At 43.6% G+C, this 19,873-nt stretch overlaps 1 protein-coding gene across 2 annotated transcripts in view; it reads left to right on the plus strand.

Moving 5' to 3' along the window:
- Positions 1-19,873, plus strand: part of ZNF512B (zinc finger protein 512B) — a 282,920-nt gene that overhangs the window by 186,676 nt on the left and 76,371 nt on the right. The window contains exons 8-9 of one of the 2 annotated variants that reach the window (XM_069243246.1): positions 14,421-14,561; positions 16,310-16,441. In XM_069243246.1, the coding sequence (XP_069099347.1) occupies positions 14,421-14,561; positions 16,310-16,441 (273 nt within the window). The remainder of the gene's footprint in view (positions 1-14,420; positions 14,562-16,309; positions 16,442-19,873) is intronic. The other variant, XM_069243247.1, reaches the window with a different exon arrangement.

A 19,873-nucleotide genomic window follows, 5' to 3' on the forward strand; every position in this document is an offset into this window, starting at 1 on the left:
CCAGTCCTCTGGAGACGCACCCCCTCCAGATGAAGAAAGTAAGAAATTTGATGCTGCAGGTAAAAGGGTGGCGTCACAGGCAGCCAGTCAATGGCGTATAGCCAATTCGCAGGCCCTAATGGCCAGATATGACAGGGCTCACTGGGATGAGATGAAGTACATTATTCAGCATCTCCCCAAGGACCAACAGAAGAGAGCCCAGCAGGTAGTAGAAGAGGGACAAGCAATCACAAACAACCAAATCATGTCAGCGTTAGACTCCTCAGATACAGCCGCAAGAACTAATGATATGGATGTCACCATTAGGTGACATGCATGGCTTCGGTCATCAGGATTTAAACCTGAAATCCAGCAGGCTGTCCTGAACATGCCTTTTAACCAACAACAACTATTCGGCACACAAGTTGATATAGCCATTGACAAAATGAAAAAAGACACCAACACTGCCAAAGCTATGGGTGCGCTTTATTTATCCCAATACAGAGGCTCATTTCGAAAGCCTCAATGTAGGGGAGGCTTTAGACCCCAACCATCCGAGCCATCTACCTCACAAGCCAAATCCTCTTACCAGATGCAATACCAGAGAGGGGTGTTTCGGGGTTCCTAAAGAGGACAATTTCCAAGATCTAGAGGAAAATACCAATCCTCATAACAACCCACTCATACCAAACAGTGACTTTACCACCACCTTCCCTCACCACACTTTCCCTGTGGGAGGAAGACTGCAGAAGTTCCACACCCACTGGTTACCCATCACAACAGACAATTGGGTGTTATCCATTATCCAACATGGTTACTGCATAGAGTTCACATAAACTCCTCCAGACATTCCCCCAAAAACGCACAAACTTCCATCTCAACACATTTCAATGTTGCAAACAGAAGTACAGGCACTATTACTCAAACAAGCCATAGAACTTGTGCCACATCATCAAAAAGGAACAGGGGTTTACTCCCTGTACTTCCTCATTCCCCAAAAAGACAAAACATTAAGACCAATATTAGATCTCAGGACTCTCAATCTCTACATCCGATCAGAACACTTTCACATGGTAACACTACAAGATGTAGTCCCACTGCTACAACAACAAGATTTTATGGCAACACTGGATCTAAAAGATGCGTATTTTCACATACCCATCCATCCAGCTCACAGAAAATATCTCAGATTTGTAATACAAGGAAAACATTACCAGTTCAAAGTATTACCTTTCGGGATAACAACTGCTCCCAGAGTATTCACAAAATGCCTTGCCGTAGTCGCAGCATACATAAGGAGACAACATATACATGTCTCTCCATATCTCAACGACTGGCTAATAAAAGCCAACACTAAAAAACAGTGCCAAAATCACACATGTTATGTAATAAACACCCTACACACACCAGGGTTCTCAATAAATTACCAAAAATCGAACCGACAACCAGCGCAAATTCAGCAGTACTTAGGAGCCACATTAAACACCCAAAAAGCACTTGCAAGCCCAAGTCCACAAAAGCACTTGCAAGCCCAAGTCCACAAAGAGTGCAATCATTCCACAGCATATTGAAAAAAATCCAGCCAAACCAACAGTACACTGTTAAATTTGTAATAAAACTGTTGGGTATGTTGGCATCATGCATCGCCATTGTCCCAAACGCAAGATTAAACATGCAGCCCTTACAACAGTGCCTTGCAAAACAATGGTCGCAGGCACATGGTCATCTCCAAGATCTAGTGTTGGTAGACCGCCAAACACACATATCGCTTCAGTGGTGGAATCCCACAAATTTAAACAAAAGGCAGCCATTTCAAGACCCTGCGCCTTACGCCATTCTTACAACAGATGCATCAATGATTGGATGGGGAGCACATCTCAACAATCACAACACTCAGGGACAATGGGACAACAAACAAAAACAACTTCACATAAATCACTTAAAACTGCTAGCAGTATCCCTAGCACTAAGAGCTTTTCAACCTCTTCTTGTTCACAAACACATTCTTGTCAGAACAGACAATATGACAAAAATTTACTACTTGAACAAACAAGGAGAAACCCACTCATCACAACTTTGTCTTCTAGCTCAAAAAATTTGGTATTGGGCAATTCACAACATACACCTGGTAGCTCAATACATTCCAGGGATTCACAATCAATTAGCAGACGGCCTCAGCCGAGATTACCAACAAACCACAAGTGGGAAATTCACCCCCAAGTGCTTCACAAATACTTTCACCAGTGGGGAACACCAGACATAGGGGGTGATTCCAACTCTGGCGGGCGGCTACTGCCGCCCGCCAGGCGGAAAACGCCATTTGGCCACCATGCGGCCAAATTTCCGCGGTCCCCATTCCAACATTCCCGCTGGGCTGGCGGGCGCTAACCAAGTTAGCGCCCGCCGGCCCAGCGGGAATGAGTCCGCAACACAGGAGCCGGCTCCGAATGGAGCCGGCGGTGTTGCGACGGGTGCAGTTGCACCCGTCGCGCTTTTCACTGTCTGCTAGGCAGACAGTGAAAAGCTGGCCGGGGCCCTGTTAGGGGGCCCCTGCACTACCCATGCCACTGGCATGGGCAGTGCAGGGGCCCCAGGACACCCCTTACCGCCAGCCTCTTCCTGGCGGTGAAAACCGCCAGAAACAGGCTGGCGGTACGGGGGTCAGAATCCCCAGGGCAGCGATGCTTGCAGCGCTGCCCTGGTGGATTCTCCCAGCCGGGGCAAAAACGGCGGAAAACCGCCGGCCCCGGAAGGGCGACCGCGGCTTTACCGCCGCGGTCAGAATGCCATTTGAAGCACCGCCAGCCTGTTGGCGGTGCTTCCGTCATTCGTGACCCTGGCGGTCCAAGACCGCCAGGGTCAGAATGACCCCCATAGATCTGTTCGCCACCAACCACAACGCAAAATGCCAAAACTTCGCATCCAGGTACCCACATCTTCATTCCAAGGACAATGCTCTATGGATCAACTGGTCAGGGATATTTGCTTACGCTTTTCCTCCTCTCACGCTCATTCCATTTCTGGTCAACAAACTGCGTCAAAACAAACTCAAACTCATACTTACAGCACCAACGTGGGCACGTCAACCATGGTACACCACATTGTTAGACCTGTCAATAGGACCACACATCAAACTTCCAAACAGACACAAAACAAACAACAGATCAGACACCCCAATCCAGCAATGCTCAATCTGGCAATCTGGCTCCTGAAATCTTAGAGTTTGGATATCTACATCTTCCACCAGAATGTATGGAAGTGATTAAACAAGCAATAAAACCTACCACCAGGGAGTGTTATGCAAATAAATGGAAAAGATTTGTTTTCTACTGCCAAGCAAAACACATAACACCCTTAGACGCAACCATACAAGACATTGTAGGTTATTTACTCCATCTACAAAAAGCAAATTTAGCTTTTTCATCCATTAAGATACATCTCACAGCAATTTCTGCTTATTTGCTAAATATACAAAACAAATCTCTATTTAGAGTGCCTGTCATCAAAGCTTTCATGGAGGGTCTAAAACGTATCATACCTCCAAGAACGCCACCAGTACCTTCATGGAATCTTAATATTGTACTCACACGACTCATGGGTCCACCCTTTGAACCCATGCACTCCTGTCAGATTCAGTTCCTAACTGTGAAAGTAGCATTTCTCGTGGCAATCACTTCATTACGAAGAGTTAGTGAAATAGAAGCATTCACTATTGAACAACCCTTTATACAAGTACACAAACATAAGGTAGTACTTCGCACAAACCCTAAATTTCTACCTAAGGTCATCTCACTGTTTCATTTAATTTAAACAGTGGAACTTCCAGTATTCTTCCCACAGCCAGACTTAGTGGCAGAGAGAGCACTACATACATTCGATATTAAAAGAGCTTTAATGTATTTCATCAACAGAACAAAATCATTCAGGAAAACTAAACAGTTCTTTGTCGCATTCCAAAAACCCCATACTGGTAATCCTATATCAAAACAAGGCATAGCCAGATGGATAGTGAAATGGATCCAAACTTGTTACCTAAAGGCTAAAAGACAGCTGTTAATAACACCAAAAGCACATTCCACTAGGAAAAAGGAGCAACAATGGCATTTCTAGGAAATATACCAATGACAGAAATCTGTAAAGCAGCCGCTTGGTCAATACCCCATACATTTACCAAGCATTACTGTGTAGATGTGTTAGCAACACAACAAGCCACAGTAGGACAGGCTGTACTAAGAACACTATTTCAAACAACTTCAACTCCTACAGGCTGACCACCGCTTAGGGGAGGGGAACTTCTTTGTAGTCTATGCATAGCATGTGTATCTGCAGCTACACATGCCATCGAACGGAAAATGTCACTTCCCCAGTGTACATCTGTTTGTGGCATGTTCCACTGCAGATTCACATGCGCCCTCCCTCGTCCCCAGGAGCCTGTAGCCGTTTAAGTTACATTTAAATTTGTACATATGTATATACATCTCTATTCCATTGCATGGACATCTCTTTCTTTAACCTCTATCACTCATACCTTACCCTCTGCGGGAAACAATCTAAGATGGAGTCGATGCCCATGCGCAATGGAGACGAAAAGGAGGACTCACTCGGTCCCGTGACTCGAAAAGACTTCTTCGAAGAAAAACAACTTGCAACACTCCGAGCCCAACACTAGATGGCAGGACCTGTGCATAGCATGTGAATCTGCAGCGGAACATGCCACGAACAGATGTACACAGGGTAAGTGACATTTTCCATATTTAATATGTGCTCCGGGGCCCGCACATGGGCAGAATATTCAGTACTTATGACTTTGATGAGGATTCCCCTAGAAGAGAACTGGGATTACAGGTAAGTAACTTATCCATGTTTTTTGACCAAATTCCAGTCACAAAACATTAATAATTTACCGACTGCAAACTTGTAGTGGTAACCCATTTGCAGATGGAAATGTTCCCCCTAGGTCCCATTCCCCTTTGGGAATGTAGAAAAAAGAGTTTGTTCAAGAGGAGACAGTGGTCCATTGGACCACTGTCTTCTTAAAGAAACAAACAAAAAAACATTTTTTTTAATGCAGTCCTGTTTCATATAAGACAAATGCACTGCATGTATATAAAAAAAAGTTACTTTAGTAAAAATAATCCCAGAAGTGGTAATCTACTGACCCAAGCAGTCCAGGCCACCATCCCTGTGATGGGGCTGATTTCTGTTGTATCGCAAATTGCAACCTGCCTCATTAATATTCATGAGGTAGGCCAATTTGTGACTTACTTGGGATCACTATTTTAAAAATTTAAAAAGTTTCATACATTAGGAATAATGATTTCCTAACTGCTATTCAGAGATAATTGCAATTAGTTAATTGTTATTCTCAATGTTGGTATATTTGTCTCTTGTTCTTTTTTTTCTTTCTGCTGCTGACCAGCTGAACTGTTTTTTTTAGCAACTTGAAATCTGTGGTTCAGATTGGATGGGGTATAAGGCGCTGTAGGTATCCAGTTTGCAGCTCCTGCTGCAATGGCTATGCTGTTTTGAAAAAGGAGGGATGTGCTCACTATTAATTTTCACTGCAGCAAAAAATAACTAATAACCAGGCCTTCATATGGGGATGTTTTAATGAAAAAGTCCTTAAAGGATCAGTCTATCAGTGATACAAATGAGAAGGCAGGGTGCAGTAAGTTGTCCACCAAGGGATCATTATCACCTTTCATAACCAATCGAATATTCCTGCAGCTTAAACAGGATGCAGACGCACTCTAGGACATTATATCAGTTTAACTGTTTAGAAGAAAACTTTAAAAACAGGCATAATTTCAATACAGTGATGCTCCCTTCCTTTGTTATGCGAACAAGTTGGTATATCAACAAGCAACAAGCAAGAGTAATCACAGCTTTTGTTTAGAACCTGAATAGCACAAATAGTGTATGTTTGGTGCATCTGATCCCAAAGTGTCCACAGATCTCAAAAGTGGGAGAAGCTGAGTAATCTCCCGCATTTTGTGATCCATTTCCACTTATATGCACAAAATTAGTTGAGGCTGCTTAGGTGGCTTTTGAAATAGCAGTTAGGGGGATGGGCAGATACAATGAGCAGAGAAAAGGGCCAAAACAAGGGGTGGGTGAGGTCCATAAATGCAGACTGGAGGAATGAAGAGTGCTCAGTAGTCATCAGATGTTGAAACATTTCTCTGTCTCTAAAGATGGTGGAAAAGGGAAGTAAGAATGTGGTCTGCCAGGGAGAGCAGGCACATCTTTGTTGGTCCATGACATGTACATTAGGCCGCAAAAAGAGGAGAATATAACCAGAAAGGGAAGAGACCTGAAAAGGCACTCAAGGTACTGGTTATTCTTTAAAAGGAGTCAAAGCCAGCATCTGTTACCAAGCTCTAGCCATGCCCAATAAATCTTGCAGTTGAGTCAGAATTAACTCTGTCAGAATGGTCCGAGCGTGAAAAATGCATGTTATGCTTGCATTCTCTTTGTCTTTGTTTCAAAGTAATTCACGAAAGTCATTGCCAAAACCACCTGGGCAAAGACAGAAATTCTGTCTCCCACCTTGTCTTGTAGCCGACTGATTAGTATCAGGACGGATGCCCCATTTTTCATTCCGTCCTTCTGCAAAAGTTGTCTCTCTCTCCTTGTCTCTGTCATAAGATTGGGGTATAAAATTAGTATGACTAGATACTCCTTTTTAAGCATTACAGTTTTGAAAACTCTTGTGTCGTCTTCTTCCAAAGTCACAAGAACTGTACTAGATTTACCCACTCCTTTCTTACTTCTCTATGTCAACAACCGTCTTAACTATCTAACAATAAGGGGAACCTCTGGAATATCTTTAAAAACCTATGAAAACATGATTGGGCCTGCACTAATAATTGTAGTTTGCTCTACAGTTATTGTTAATAAATGTCTGCAGCAATAGACCACTCTGTTTTCATATCATATGATCTTTAATTTTCACTTATTCTTTTTTTTATATACAATTATATTGCTTTTTGATACAATATGGCAGGTCATAAGCTTATCAAGCATTTTGTCACAACCACTATTTTCACTTCTTCTAATAAAACATCCACAATTCAGCCTCCGCCAAATTGTTTCTTTCCTAGATCAGGAACATCTTCAGGACTACAATCTTATGTATGTAGGCATTCCATCACAGGCACAACTGATCATGTTATTCAAGTTAATTAATATTTATAGCATATTGCAGTCCATTGAAATTATTATATACTTACATTTCACATATTCTTGATGGTCAATATAAGCAGGTTTGGCTGTTGTATTTATTCCTTACTGGGCATGTGCCTTTTCTCCAGACAGGCTTGTTAATAAATTCATCACGAAAAACTGTGTGCCAGCAAGAGATCCTTGACAAATGAAAGTCTTGCTGTTTGAGTCACTAGGGAAAGCCACTCAGTAGATCATATAATCAGAAACCTATGGATCTTTTTTGGCACAGACGTATTGCTCTGCACTCCACAGAAAAGTTAGACAATGCTTGAGTGTCCAAAGTATCAAAAAGCTTCATTCCCTTTATTTGATATTGCTCTGAAAAAGTGCAGATTGGACAAAAAGAGTTTAAGGTGGGTGGATGCAATGTTTCTCCCACGTTCTGTTGGCTTTGTCTTTAATACACTCCTGTCAGAAATTGCTTCTACCAATATCAGGAGACTCCACAAACAAACAGTACTTAAACCAGAAACCAGAAGGATTCCTGATTTGATAGTCCATAAGAAGCAATATAAAAAAGGGGACTATTTCAGGGAAGCAACAGATTAAGTCACAACCTACTCAGGCATGTTCTTGCAATGGTAGGGACTTATTACAGTGGTGGGAAGATCACATGGGAAATCATATGGTGCAAGGATATTGGTCTATGATTGAAAAATGCTTACATATAAACATGTTGGGACGCAAGACACTATGACTAGCCCTTTAAACATTCTTCTTTTGATGAAAGGTAAATCCATTCTCTCGTAGGGGATTTCCATATATAGTCATAAGCATTGAATAGTTCTGTCCGCTTGCGGGGACCCCAGAGCACTTTTTCCAATATAACTTCTTTAAGTGTCCATGTTCGCGTTACTTCAGGAAGGCCTGCCAAGTCACTTAAGAATGTCCATATGCAGCCTAGAGCAAAGGATACAGTCTCCAAAATTCTTCATCCACTTTTAAAAAGGGACAAATTTGAGAAACATGCATTTAAATGCCTGAGTGAATGAACATTTTTGCAGGTCAGTTCTTTCACAAACCTTTTATATTGCAAAACAATAATGAAGGAGTGCAGGGCAGTGTAGCCCATAGGCTGACATTAATAATGAAGAAAAAGGAGACTGTGCCTTTAAGAGCAGCCAGTCCTCCAGTATCCCATCATGCCTAGAGAGAGGCAGTTACCTCAGTTCTTTTTTCTGGCTTCTGCTGAAAGGACCCTGGAGCATTGAGCTCGACCTATTTAGTTTTTTTCCTTCAAAATACAGTAAAAGTTTTGATGACAACTGCTTCACTCAATGTCTTTTTACTTTCCCTCTTGATTTTTGTCTTTTTCTGACTGGAATTAAGGCTTTTTTCCAGTAAAATGCCTTCTTTATTCAACAAATGTCCACGATGTGGCAGAAAAAAGGCCACAACAGACCCTCACGAGATCTGTGTCATCTGTCTGCCATCTTCACACATTCCTGCCTCCTGTAACATCTGCAAAACATTTTCCAGACGTACCCTGCGTGACAGGGAGAAGATTCGCCTTCAAGGGAGAGCAGAGAGATGACACCAGGAAACCAGTGGGACCTCCGAGTGAGGGAAAGGTCAGTCTTTCACCAGAGATCTTCCCTCAGCCTCCAGTAGACGTGGAAGGTCTGAGAGGCGTTCTTCTGTCAGAAAGCGCTTTCGGTCCCGGTCGATGTTGAGGAGATCAACATCGAGTGTAGGTACAGCGCCGAAATGCTCGCCTTCAAAGTCTGGCTTCGACGTCGCACAAGCATCGCCGTACAACGTCAAGACACCGCACGACATCGAAGACTCCACGACACACGACGTTGACGAGCATATCGACGTCATTGGAATCGATGTCGAGACGAAAACACAGACGTCGTGTTTCGACGTCGAGGTCCCGCTCAATGTCGACACCTAGATGTCGGAGAGAAAGATTGACGTCGAGGAGACAGAAACAGAGAAGGATCTATTCTTCATCGGATTCGCACCATTCCCCTTCTCTAGTGCTTCTTCCTTCGTCACCTTCTCCTCATGCCTCTCCTCCACCGGCTACTACGCCTCCTCTTCAACCTTCACGAAGTCTGACTCCGTTGCGGTCAACTGATCCGGTTCTTCCTGCACCCGCACCACTTCCAGTGCCTCAAGTGCCTATCAGTGCCCCAGCTCACAGACCGCGCTCAACATCGCGCCACCGTTCCCGACATGGCCATCAGGCCGCTCAAGGTCACAGCATTCTCATCACAGATCTAGACATAGATCAAGATCACGTGCCCATCAGAGAGATTCTTCGTCCTCTACCAGAGATTACTCTCCTACTTTATCAGATTCACCTCCACCTCGCTCCTCGCCGGTTGATGATATCAATACCTTTCATGAAGTTCTGGTCCGAGGTGCGACAAAACTCAACATTCCGATGGCTGCCCCTACCCCATCTACTTCAATTATATATGAGAGTCCCCAACAGCTCATAGCCACCAGACCTTTGCTACCTCTGGTACCTGGCCTTCTAGAACCTGCTATGGAAGTCTTTGGTACGACTAAGTTTGCTCCCTCCAGACTACAGAAAAAGTATTGTCCTCCAGAGCAAGATCCTTTGTTTCTGCGTTCCGACCCTCCACCTGATTCGGTGGTAATATTGGCTGCTCACAAATCCCACCCTACCTCTCCGTCCTCTGCCCCTCCTCCGGACAAAGAGAGTAAGAAAGTGGATTCAACAGGCCGCAAAGTCTGTAGTTCGGCCGCAACCTCCATGAAGATGGCAAGAGCAACAGCCCTCTTGGGCAGATACGATAGGGCCTTGTGGGATTCCCTACTCCAGTTTGCAGAGCATCTCCCGAGAGATCATAGGGAGGATTTTTTGGAGATCGTCCAAGAGGGTGCAATGGTCTCGAATCAGATCATTAGTGCAGCGGCAGACTCTTCCTTGTTCTCCGTGCATACATACTGCCAAGGAGTAACGCTACAGAGACATTCATGCCTGCGTCTCACATCACTGAGGCCAGATGCTCAGCAGCACATTCTGAACCTGCCATTTTCAAGTTCCACTCTATTCAGCTCCCACGCCGACGATGAGATGGAAAGGATGAAGGCTGAGGTGGGCACATTGAAGGCAGTGGATCTTGAAAAATCGAAAGAACAACAATGGCCCTTCCAACCTTTCCAATGTCGCTGTTCAAACCCCTCAGTGGCTCCCTGCGAGATCTCACCAGCAGTTCCAAAGATCTTATCAACCTCAGCGAAAAACACAGAGAGGACGATCAACACATCAGTCCAATCAGGGCTCTCAACAACCTTCAGCCTCAAAACCCTGAAAATGTCCTTCCCCCAACTCCGTTACCCACTCCGGTGGGGGAAGCGTCACCAATTGCCTGGCAGAGTAGCAACGGATTACAACAGATGCTTGGGTCTTAAACATTGTACAGAATGGATATTGTTTCAGGTTTTCCACTCTGCCCCCAAGTATTCTGCCGAAATCCACCACTTCTCATCTCGGCCTTCTAAAGGCGGAAGTTTCCATCCTCCTAGAAAAGAAAGCAGTGGAACCCATTCCCCTCACCAGCGGGGGAAAGGCATTTACTCCAAGTATTTCCTCGTTCCAAAAAAAGACAAGAGAGAGTTCAGACCCATTCTAGGCCTCAACATTGCCAACAAATGGATCCGAAAGGAAAAGTTCAGGATGATGTCCTTACACCAGATATACCCCCAGATTCAGCAAGGGGACTGGCTTTGCTCAGTAGACCTACACGATGCCTACTTTCATATCCCCATCGCGAAAAAGCATCGGAAGTTCCTGAGGTTTGCTGTGGGTCAAGGACACTTCCAATACACCGTCCTACCATTCGGTCTCAGGTCAGCACCCAGAACTTTTTCCAAATGCATGGTTGTGGTGGCAGCACATCTCCGAAGACATCGGATCTTCATCTATCCATATCTGGAGGACTGGCTAATTAAAGCATCCACCCATGCAGAAACACAACTGCATTTCCAGTGGACTTGTGATCTCCTTTACCGGCTAGGCTTTCATGTCAACTATCACAAGTCTATGACAGTTTCTGTCCAGAAGTGCACTACGTAGGAGCCACCATAGACATACTGCAAGCAAAAGTGTGTCCTTCGGAGGAACGATGCTTATCCATTCTCCAGAAGCGTCGGGCACTCCAAACTATGCATCGCACAACAGTGCGCACAGTCTCCTCACTTCTCGGCTCCATGGCCTCCTGCATCTTTCTGACACCCAACGCTCACCTCCACATGCAACCTCTTCAGGAGTGCCTGGAGGACCAACGGAATCAACTGTCGGGGAACTGGGAAGACCAAATTCTTCTGTCGACCCACGCAATCAGATCCCTCGCCTGGTGGTGTGTGGTGTTCTCCAGCCAATCTTCTAAAGGAGATGCCTTTCTGTCCACAGCCTCCAGCACAGACTATCGTGACAGATGACTATTACCTCGGATGGGGAGCCCATATGGGTCATCTACAAACACAAGTCCTCTGGTTTCCCAAGGAGTTGTCATACTACATCAGTCTCCTCAAGCTCCGTGCTGTGCACCTGGCTCTCAAGGCCTTTCTCCCGTCATTCACCACCGACAACTTGCTTGTCCAGACAGACAATACAACAACCATGTACTAGCTGAACAAGCAGGGGGGCACCAGATCCAGAGTCTTGTCTCAGGAGTCCCAGACAATATGGCACTGGCTCCTAGCCAGGAGGTTGAACATAGTGGCAACTCACCTTCCAGGTGCTCAGAATGTACAAGCGGATGCTCTCAGAAGAGTTCTCGAAGAGAACCACGAGTGGGTGCTCAATGAAAATGTTGTTCAAGATATCTTCCGTTTGTGGGGCACACCTTCTATCGACCTCTTCGCCACAGAGGAAAACAGAAAATGCTGCACCTTCGCTGCCAGGTTTTACCACCCAGAATCGCTGGGGAATGCTCTGTGGATAGACTGGTCCAACAAATTTCTGTACGCCTTTCCACCAGTTCCACTGATCCAAGTGGTCTACCTCAAACTCTCTAAGACTTCAGCCACAATGATCCTCATTGCACCAGAGTGGCCAAGGCAGTGGTGGTTTCCGGACCTTCTTCACCGGTCACTCCCTCCACATCTCAGGCTACCATGCAGACCAGACCTCCTGACAAAGTTCTGAGGGCAGATGAGACACCCCAATCTCTCCTCCTTGAATTTGGCAGCATGGCTCCTGAGTTAGTTCAGTATGGACAACTAACTCTTCCACACGATTGTATGGAAATCATAAAAGAGGCAAAGCAGCCATCTACCCTTTCGGCATATTCCTTCAAATGGAAGAGATTCTGCATCTGGTGTTCCTCTAAGAGGATACACCCTAAATCTTGCCGGGAAGATGTCATTCTTCCATACTTGTTACATTTGCCTCAATCTGGTCCATTTGGCAGCTTTGACTACATACAGAAAAAGTCCTTCACAAACCTCTTTCTTTAAGATTCCAGTCATCAAAGATTTCCTAGAAGGGTTAAAGAAGGTCTTTCCTCCAGTTAGGCGCCCTTCCCCACCATGGGAACTTAATGTGGTCCTTTCGCAACTCATGCAAAATCCATTTAAGTTCCTACACAAGGCACCTCTCCAACACCTAACTTGAGAAACTGCTTTCCTTGTGGTAATCACATCAACACGAAGGGTTAGCGAGATTCAGGCTCTCTGTGCCCACAAGCTTTACACAGTATTTCACTCCTCCAAGGTAGTACTGCGAACACATCCTAAATTCCTGCCCAAGGCTACATCTGACTTTCATGTCAACCAGTCGATTTCCTTGACAACTTTCTTTCAAAACCCATCTACTCCAGAAGAGAGGGCTCTCCATTCTCTAGATGTAAAAAGGGTGTTACAATTCTACTTAGATAAGACCAGTTCTCTTTAGAGGTCTTCACAATTGTTTGTTAACTATGGTCCAGTTCGTACCCGTCTGGCCATCTCCAAACAATCAGTATCTAGATGGAGTGTCTCCTGTATTCTATTTTGCTACCAACTAGCTAACAAAACAGTAGCTGCCAGACCAAAAGTGCATGCTACCAGAGGCAAGTCGGCAACGACTGCCTTAATGAGGAATGTTCCCATAGCAGACATCTGTAGAGCTGCTACTTGGAGGTCTATTCACACCTTTGCTAAGCATTATTGTCTTGACTCTGATGCCAGGACAGATGCTCAAGTAGGACAGGCTTCTCTCAGGAACCTCTTTGCTTGAAAGTGTATATCTGATAGAGACTTCTAGTTGCAGATTCCTTACCTTAGAATTTTCCCCCAGGCGTCAGACTGGATCCGGAGATTTTTTCTTCGAGCAATACCCTTGCGCGTCGGTAGGTGGCATCTGAATTTTTCTGAAAATGTTCAATTAATTCAGGCATTTAAATGCATGTGTCACAAATTTGTCCCTTTTTAAAAGCAAACTGGATGAATAATTTTGGACACTGTAGCCTTTCTTCTAGTCTGCATGTGGACATACTTAAGTAACTTGGCAGGCGTTCCTGAAGTAAGGCGAACATGGACACTTAAAAAGTTATATTGGAAAAAGTGCTCCGGGTTCCCCGCAAGCGGGCGGAACTATTCAATGCTTATGACTATCATGGAAATACCCCTACGAGAGAACTGGAGTTACAGGTAAGAAACTATTCCTTCTCTTAGAAACAGACTGTAGTTTGCCAATATTACATTAGGAAACAAGCTGGAACAAGGGAAACCTAAAATCTGTGGAATTGTTTCACATGCACAATCGGTCATTGACAGTAATTCACAAACAAAGAGTACAAAACAAAAGCCAGAGACCATTACTATTATTCTGTGAGAATTTTAATAAGGTGATCTAAATTCAGACCTTTTGAGCACTGTCTTTCACAGTACTTGGTTTCAGGAGATCGGCCTGTTTGAAAACACATGAATGCTCATTCTTTGTTGTCATATTTCAAAAGCAAAGGTCTCTAGATAAACGCCACATTCAGTTCTTAGTAATAGAAAATCCTTTTCATGGCATTCCACCCATTTCTCTGATTTTCAGATTTCTCTCTTGAGTACTAGACTAGTCCCTCTGGAATTCAGTAACTTTTTTTTTAATACCACACTGTTAATTTACCAATTTTGAAGGTAATTTGACAGCCCCCTGTGGAGCAGCTTTATCATACATTAGGTATTGAGCTAGATTTGAGATGTTACCTCGATTGAACCAGAGAGAAGTAAACACTTTTTTGTCTCTTTTGCTGTTCCAGGCATGCAGGCTTCGATTTCAAAACAGACCGTAACAGATGGACAGTTTCTTGTATTAGGCGGTGTTATCAGAATGCATCTTCCCGGCAAGCATAGAGTGGATTCTGCTAGGGGTAAGGCAGCGGCTGCTGTGGCCATATTAGGTAATATTCCAGTTGTGCAGAGATATTGTGTTGCTACATGGGCATCAGCACACACTTTCAACAAACATAATTGATTCATATAGAAAGAAATTACAGGTAGATGAAGCTGCCAAGGAAGGCCAATTTCGATTTTGCCTTCTCTTTATCCTTCCTCCCATATAGTAGTTCTGAATAAATTTTAATCTAGCACCTCATGATGGAGATAGGAATGGTTAACGGTAATTGTAGTTCTCCGTCCTGAAAATCCTCTTCATTGATGGGCAGGCATTCAAGTCTGCTATACGTCAGGAAAGTCTTATTGTCTCAAAAGGCTCCAAACAGAGCAGATATTTGTGCCAGGAGCAAGGAATTATTATGATGTACCTAGCTTGGAGCATTTAATGGAAAGTGCTCTGTTCAACATAAACATAATGGATGTTTAAAAAAGATTGCAAATGCTTTCTACTTCGTTTTATTTATTTGTAGGAATAAGGAAGTAAACTGTAAATGTTGACAATAGTGTGTAGCTGTTCATATGTTTTTATACTTACAACCATTACTCTACAATCAGTCGGTGTTTTGATTCTAATATGATTGTAATCTAATTCTTTACTGCATGTAACAGATGTTTATCTATTAGTTTTAGTGTAAAAATAGAATTACTCTCCTTCATATGCTGCTGATTTGTTACCAGAGTCAACTCATATGAAAATCTGCCATTACCCCATGTAATCAATAAGAAGAAAATTTGCATTTGGTGTATTAAGATCCTCATTGATCCATTTATTTACTGACTGCTCCAGATTCTTTTTCATTTTATGTGCCAACACCCTGACATGGTAACATTTCTCCCAGGTAGCTATTAATTTAATTTATGTTAACCGTTCCTCTACATATGGTGGCCTACTATACTTCCACCTCTTGTCTATAAATCGTCTGGCTCCCAAAGTAAAGAAATCAAGCTTGTAGTGTTGTTTCTCAGGAGTTTATCAGTTGGCTATCTCAGCAGTTAGCAAAACTCCTCTACGGCCTCTTCTTTACTATTCCTTTCATTTGAGCATTCCTAAGTTTTCCCTGTCTGTAAAATAACTTCCCCGCTTGGGAATTAAATATTACAATAATACTACAGAATTGTTGCCTTCTCTGTGAACCCCTGCTACAAATACATTCAAACACATGTCCTGGAAATGCAGCTTTGTGACTACTTTGTAAATCCACCTGCTTTAATGGTTGGAAACAACTATTTTCTGTGCAGTACCATGTATAGGTGCCACTGTTTTCAAGCAAACTGAAGTGAGTTTATTTAATTGGAGGAAAAACTACCACCCACAGTTCTGCTGTGTTATGTTCCTTTTTTCTGAAATGTGCTACGAGACTACTAGAAATATGGTACATAATTTTCTCATGCATTATTGAATTCTCAATGTAAAATAGGTGCTCAGGAAGTGCTAGCTCACGTCAAGACAGCATGTTTTGTTAATACACGAGTTCCCCTGCCGTATTCTCTTTTTGTGGAGCTATTGCTCTCTGCTATATTCTAATCTCAATGACAATATCACATGATAATGAAGGTATGACATAGGCCTCTGATCATAGTGACAATGAAGATACGCAGAGCGAAGTACTCCAGTTACAGGTAAGTTTATTATGAATCTTGCATGCTTCAGTAAAGCGTGAGGGCTTTGCCTGTGCCTCTTGACAGGTTTCCTTTCACATTTAATCCTAAAGGGTTTGTTAAAATGATCACAGAATGCTTACATTCCACACAGGGCTTCTAAAAGCAGAGGAAAAAGGAAAAGCTGGCAGACCCATGAAGTTGGAAGGCTTCAGTCAAAGAGCAGAGATCCGGCGCAGGCCCTTGGGGCTGAGTGCAAGAAGGGAAGTTGCGATATATACTCCAGGTAAAATGACTGGATGCCTTGTGCTTTCATTTCTGCTGGGCATCACTTTCTCCTTTATGGAAATAAGTGTTTATTGCTATGTCAGACATTAGGAATACTTCTGTGTTTAAGCCTTCTCAAAAGCTTTCCAACAAAACCAGAGTCCACTGTAATAAAAATATCCAAAGCATCACTCTCTGCCTACTCACAGGCGCTGCATTTTACGTTTTGGCATGCAAGGGCATAATATTATGTCTCCTTTCTCTTTAGGTTTTTTATATTGTGCAATGGGCAACTAGAATGCAAGCAGCTCTCACCTGCCATCTTTCCCTACCTGACTATGTAACTCCCAACACTCAATAATATGCTCAAAGAAAAGGGATAATGTTTATATCTGTAAGACAGCTTCCTAGAAACAACCGCTACTTAGAACTGTCATTCAAATTTAGAGTATTGCTTTAAAAAATGCTTAGATGTAAAACACTAAGGTAACGTAATGCAAAACTAGATTTACATTTTCTCAATACCTTTAAAAAAAATGAAATGTTCTCTCTCACTGTATTATTTGTAGTAGCATATGTGCAAAGAAAGTTTTGATATTTCAGTTTTAATGCTTCTCTTTATTCAGTATTTGAGTAATTGTGGTCTAAAGGCTAAAATACTCCTGCAGTGAGGTATAAAGGACCTTGGCCTGCAGCCCCATACCTCCTTAGCATTGTACAACTCATTGGTTACTTGCAGTATTCTCATTACTAACAGGGGCTGTACTTTATCCAAAAACATAATGCCATTGAGTGGTTCTATCAGCACATCAGTTAACACAATCACTAGCAGAATATTTTAAAAAATGAAGTTAAAACTAAGAAATAGGTTATTGGATCGCTGAGGACTTTACTCATTTTAGTGTAATGTGTATAAGAAAAATCTGATCTTGCCTTTGACTGCAGTCCTTAAATTGTAGAAAATAAGTCCATATAGAAAAGGATCCATAGGATGACTTTGATCAACCGATCAATGTTGTTATGTTGCTTTACAGCTATATAACAAAGCACATTAGGTTTAGCAACATAAACAAGTATAATAAAAAAAGTATACATGCTTTATGTTGACTACTGGTTCTGGGGATATCTCTCAATGTTATGTCTCCTTGGTTTTTCATCCATTGCTCTGTGCATCAAACTAATATTGCCAGTGCACATTTAGTAAAAAGGAAAAAGGAATACTGCCTCATCTCATGTAACCTACCAACCTTACATCATAAGATCCTTCAACTGGTTTGTACGAGCTTCAGAGAGGACAGCAGCAACCCTTCCCATTCCTGATAAATAAATAAAATTAGGTGTGCATTTTTCCTTCTCTTGCAGAGGCATGCCCCATTTCCTTGCTTACCATGTGTTCGCCTGCTTCATGCATATTACATAAAGGTGTTCATTGTGTAGGTGGATGAATGACTTGCAATCAATTACTTGACCTTTTTCCTCTGCTTTGATTACTGTAACCTCCTGGCTTTTAAAAGTTAAGTATATTTGATCATCTGATAGATATTTCTAGCTGCTGATTGCTTATTGTAGAATATTCCCCATGCGTCAGACTAGATCCACAAAATTTAAAGCAGTACCCATACGCACCAGTATGTGGTACTGATAATCTCCGCTTAGGCTCGGTCTACATCTAATGTGACGTGCAAAGTGCTTATATAGTTGCCACCGCTGACTTCAGATTTTTCATTTCTGCGCCATCTGCACAGATCCAGAAGAGTCATCTCAGTCATTTTCAACTACTTTTTTCAACTTTTTATCAAATACTTTTTGAGCATTAGCTCCCAGTGTGCCTTAGGGATGTTCTCTAGAAACTGTGGATTTTGAAACCTGAGGAGCCTGTCTCAGGCAGAATACTGTGACAGACCCCCACTTGGTTTGTGTATGGTGACTGAAGCCTGGTCACGACTCCAAGGCATACAAAGACTGCTGTGCAATGAACCCCAGGGGGGTCCAGGAGTGTGCTTTGAAGCTTCTAGTCCTCAACATGGTATGACTCTGACTGCTCCAGTTCTCAGTTATGTGGAATGTATCGGACTCACTTTTGGAGTCACTCCTTTCGTGCATCATCATGGCCTAAATCTTCATCGTGTAAGAAGGCAGATAAGAAGTCAAGGGATTGTTGATTTCATTGCACCGCTCCAAGTCATCGGACAAGGTGCAGATACAATGCCACAAATCTAGGACTTGCACCTCCACTTCCCTCGCAGAGCCTGAGCCTGGGTCTGCTCCAGAACTCCCTGAATTTCTCAGAGCCATAATGACCCCTGCCTTACTGAAGGATTTCTATGAAGTTATGCACCTCATATTTGAGCCGAACCCCTCTGGAGCACCTGGATTCCCATCAGCAGGTTCGCCCTCCATGCGAGTTTGGCGCTATAAATCCATTTCAGGATCCGGACCGACTCTGGCTGTGAATCCATGACCTTCACTGAAGTCCATTCCATTGGCGCTGTTCCCGGCACTGCCGACGTCCCTCGTGGTGCTAACCCTATTGTCATTCCCAACTCTGATATGTAGCCGGATTGGCATTGTCTGATGTCAACTCCAGCACCATCCAAATCAAGACCCACTGGAACAGTAACAGTGCCTCCCTTTTTTGAAGGGCCCTGTGGAGAATAAACTTGGGCCAGATCTGAGGATCCTTATGGTTTGCTGACCCCCTTAAAGGAGCCCTTGGCCGAGAATATTGGCATAAGGAACTGCCTGATACAGTGGTCTGAACACCTCGCCAGATACTGGCCTAGTCCCTCCTCCTGGTGTGGCTACAGAGAAAGGTACTTAATTTCCCATCGTGGTGCTGAGGGAATGGACCTTACGCTGCTTTCGATGTCAGGCGAGACCAATAACTGAGGTGTTTCAATCCGGGGTGTTCCCCACAAAACCTCTTCTCCTCTTTAAAGAACCCCTCAATGATGTCCTGCTTCAGGCCTGTGCCAAGCCCTGCACAAACGTTCCTGTGCACAGGACAATTGCCCTCTGCCACTGGCCGACTCCTGGGGATCTACCTTTTTCTCACCCAGCACCCCACCCTGAAGAACCTGGTCATCCAGGCCCCCACCTTCACGGTAAACCCTGGCGCATTCCTTAGCACACCACCGTATGGAGAATCCAAGAGGTTGGACACCTTTGGCAAGAGGATGTTCTTTTCTGCCAGCCTTGCACTGAGGTCCGTGAACACTGCATGCCTCTTGGTTCGTATTGACACCCCATATAGGACTCACAAGTGCAGTCCATGGTCTTGGAGGAGGCCAAGCCATCCTGATCCAGGCTATTGCAGTTGACAGGAATGCAGCAAGGTTCACAATACGCTATGGACTGAGCACGAGAGACTCGCAAGGTAGAGCAATTGCTTTATTGGTGGTGCATCATCGTCATGCCTGGCGGAAGTCATCTGGCTTCTCTGTGAATGTCG

The sequence above is a fragment of the Pleurodeles waltl genome, chromosome 7, assembly GCF_031143425.1.
Source record: "Pleurodeles waltl isolate 20211129_DDA chromosome 7, aPleWal1.hap1.20221129, whole genome shotgun sequence".
Taxonomy (NCBI): domain Eukaryota; kingdom Metazoa; phylum Chordata; class Amphibia; order Caudata; family Salamandridae; genus Pleurodeles; species Pleurodeles waltl.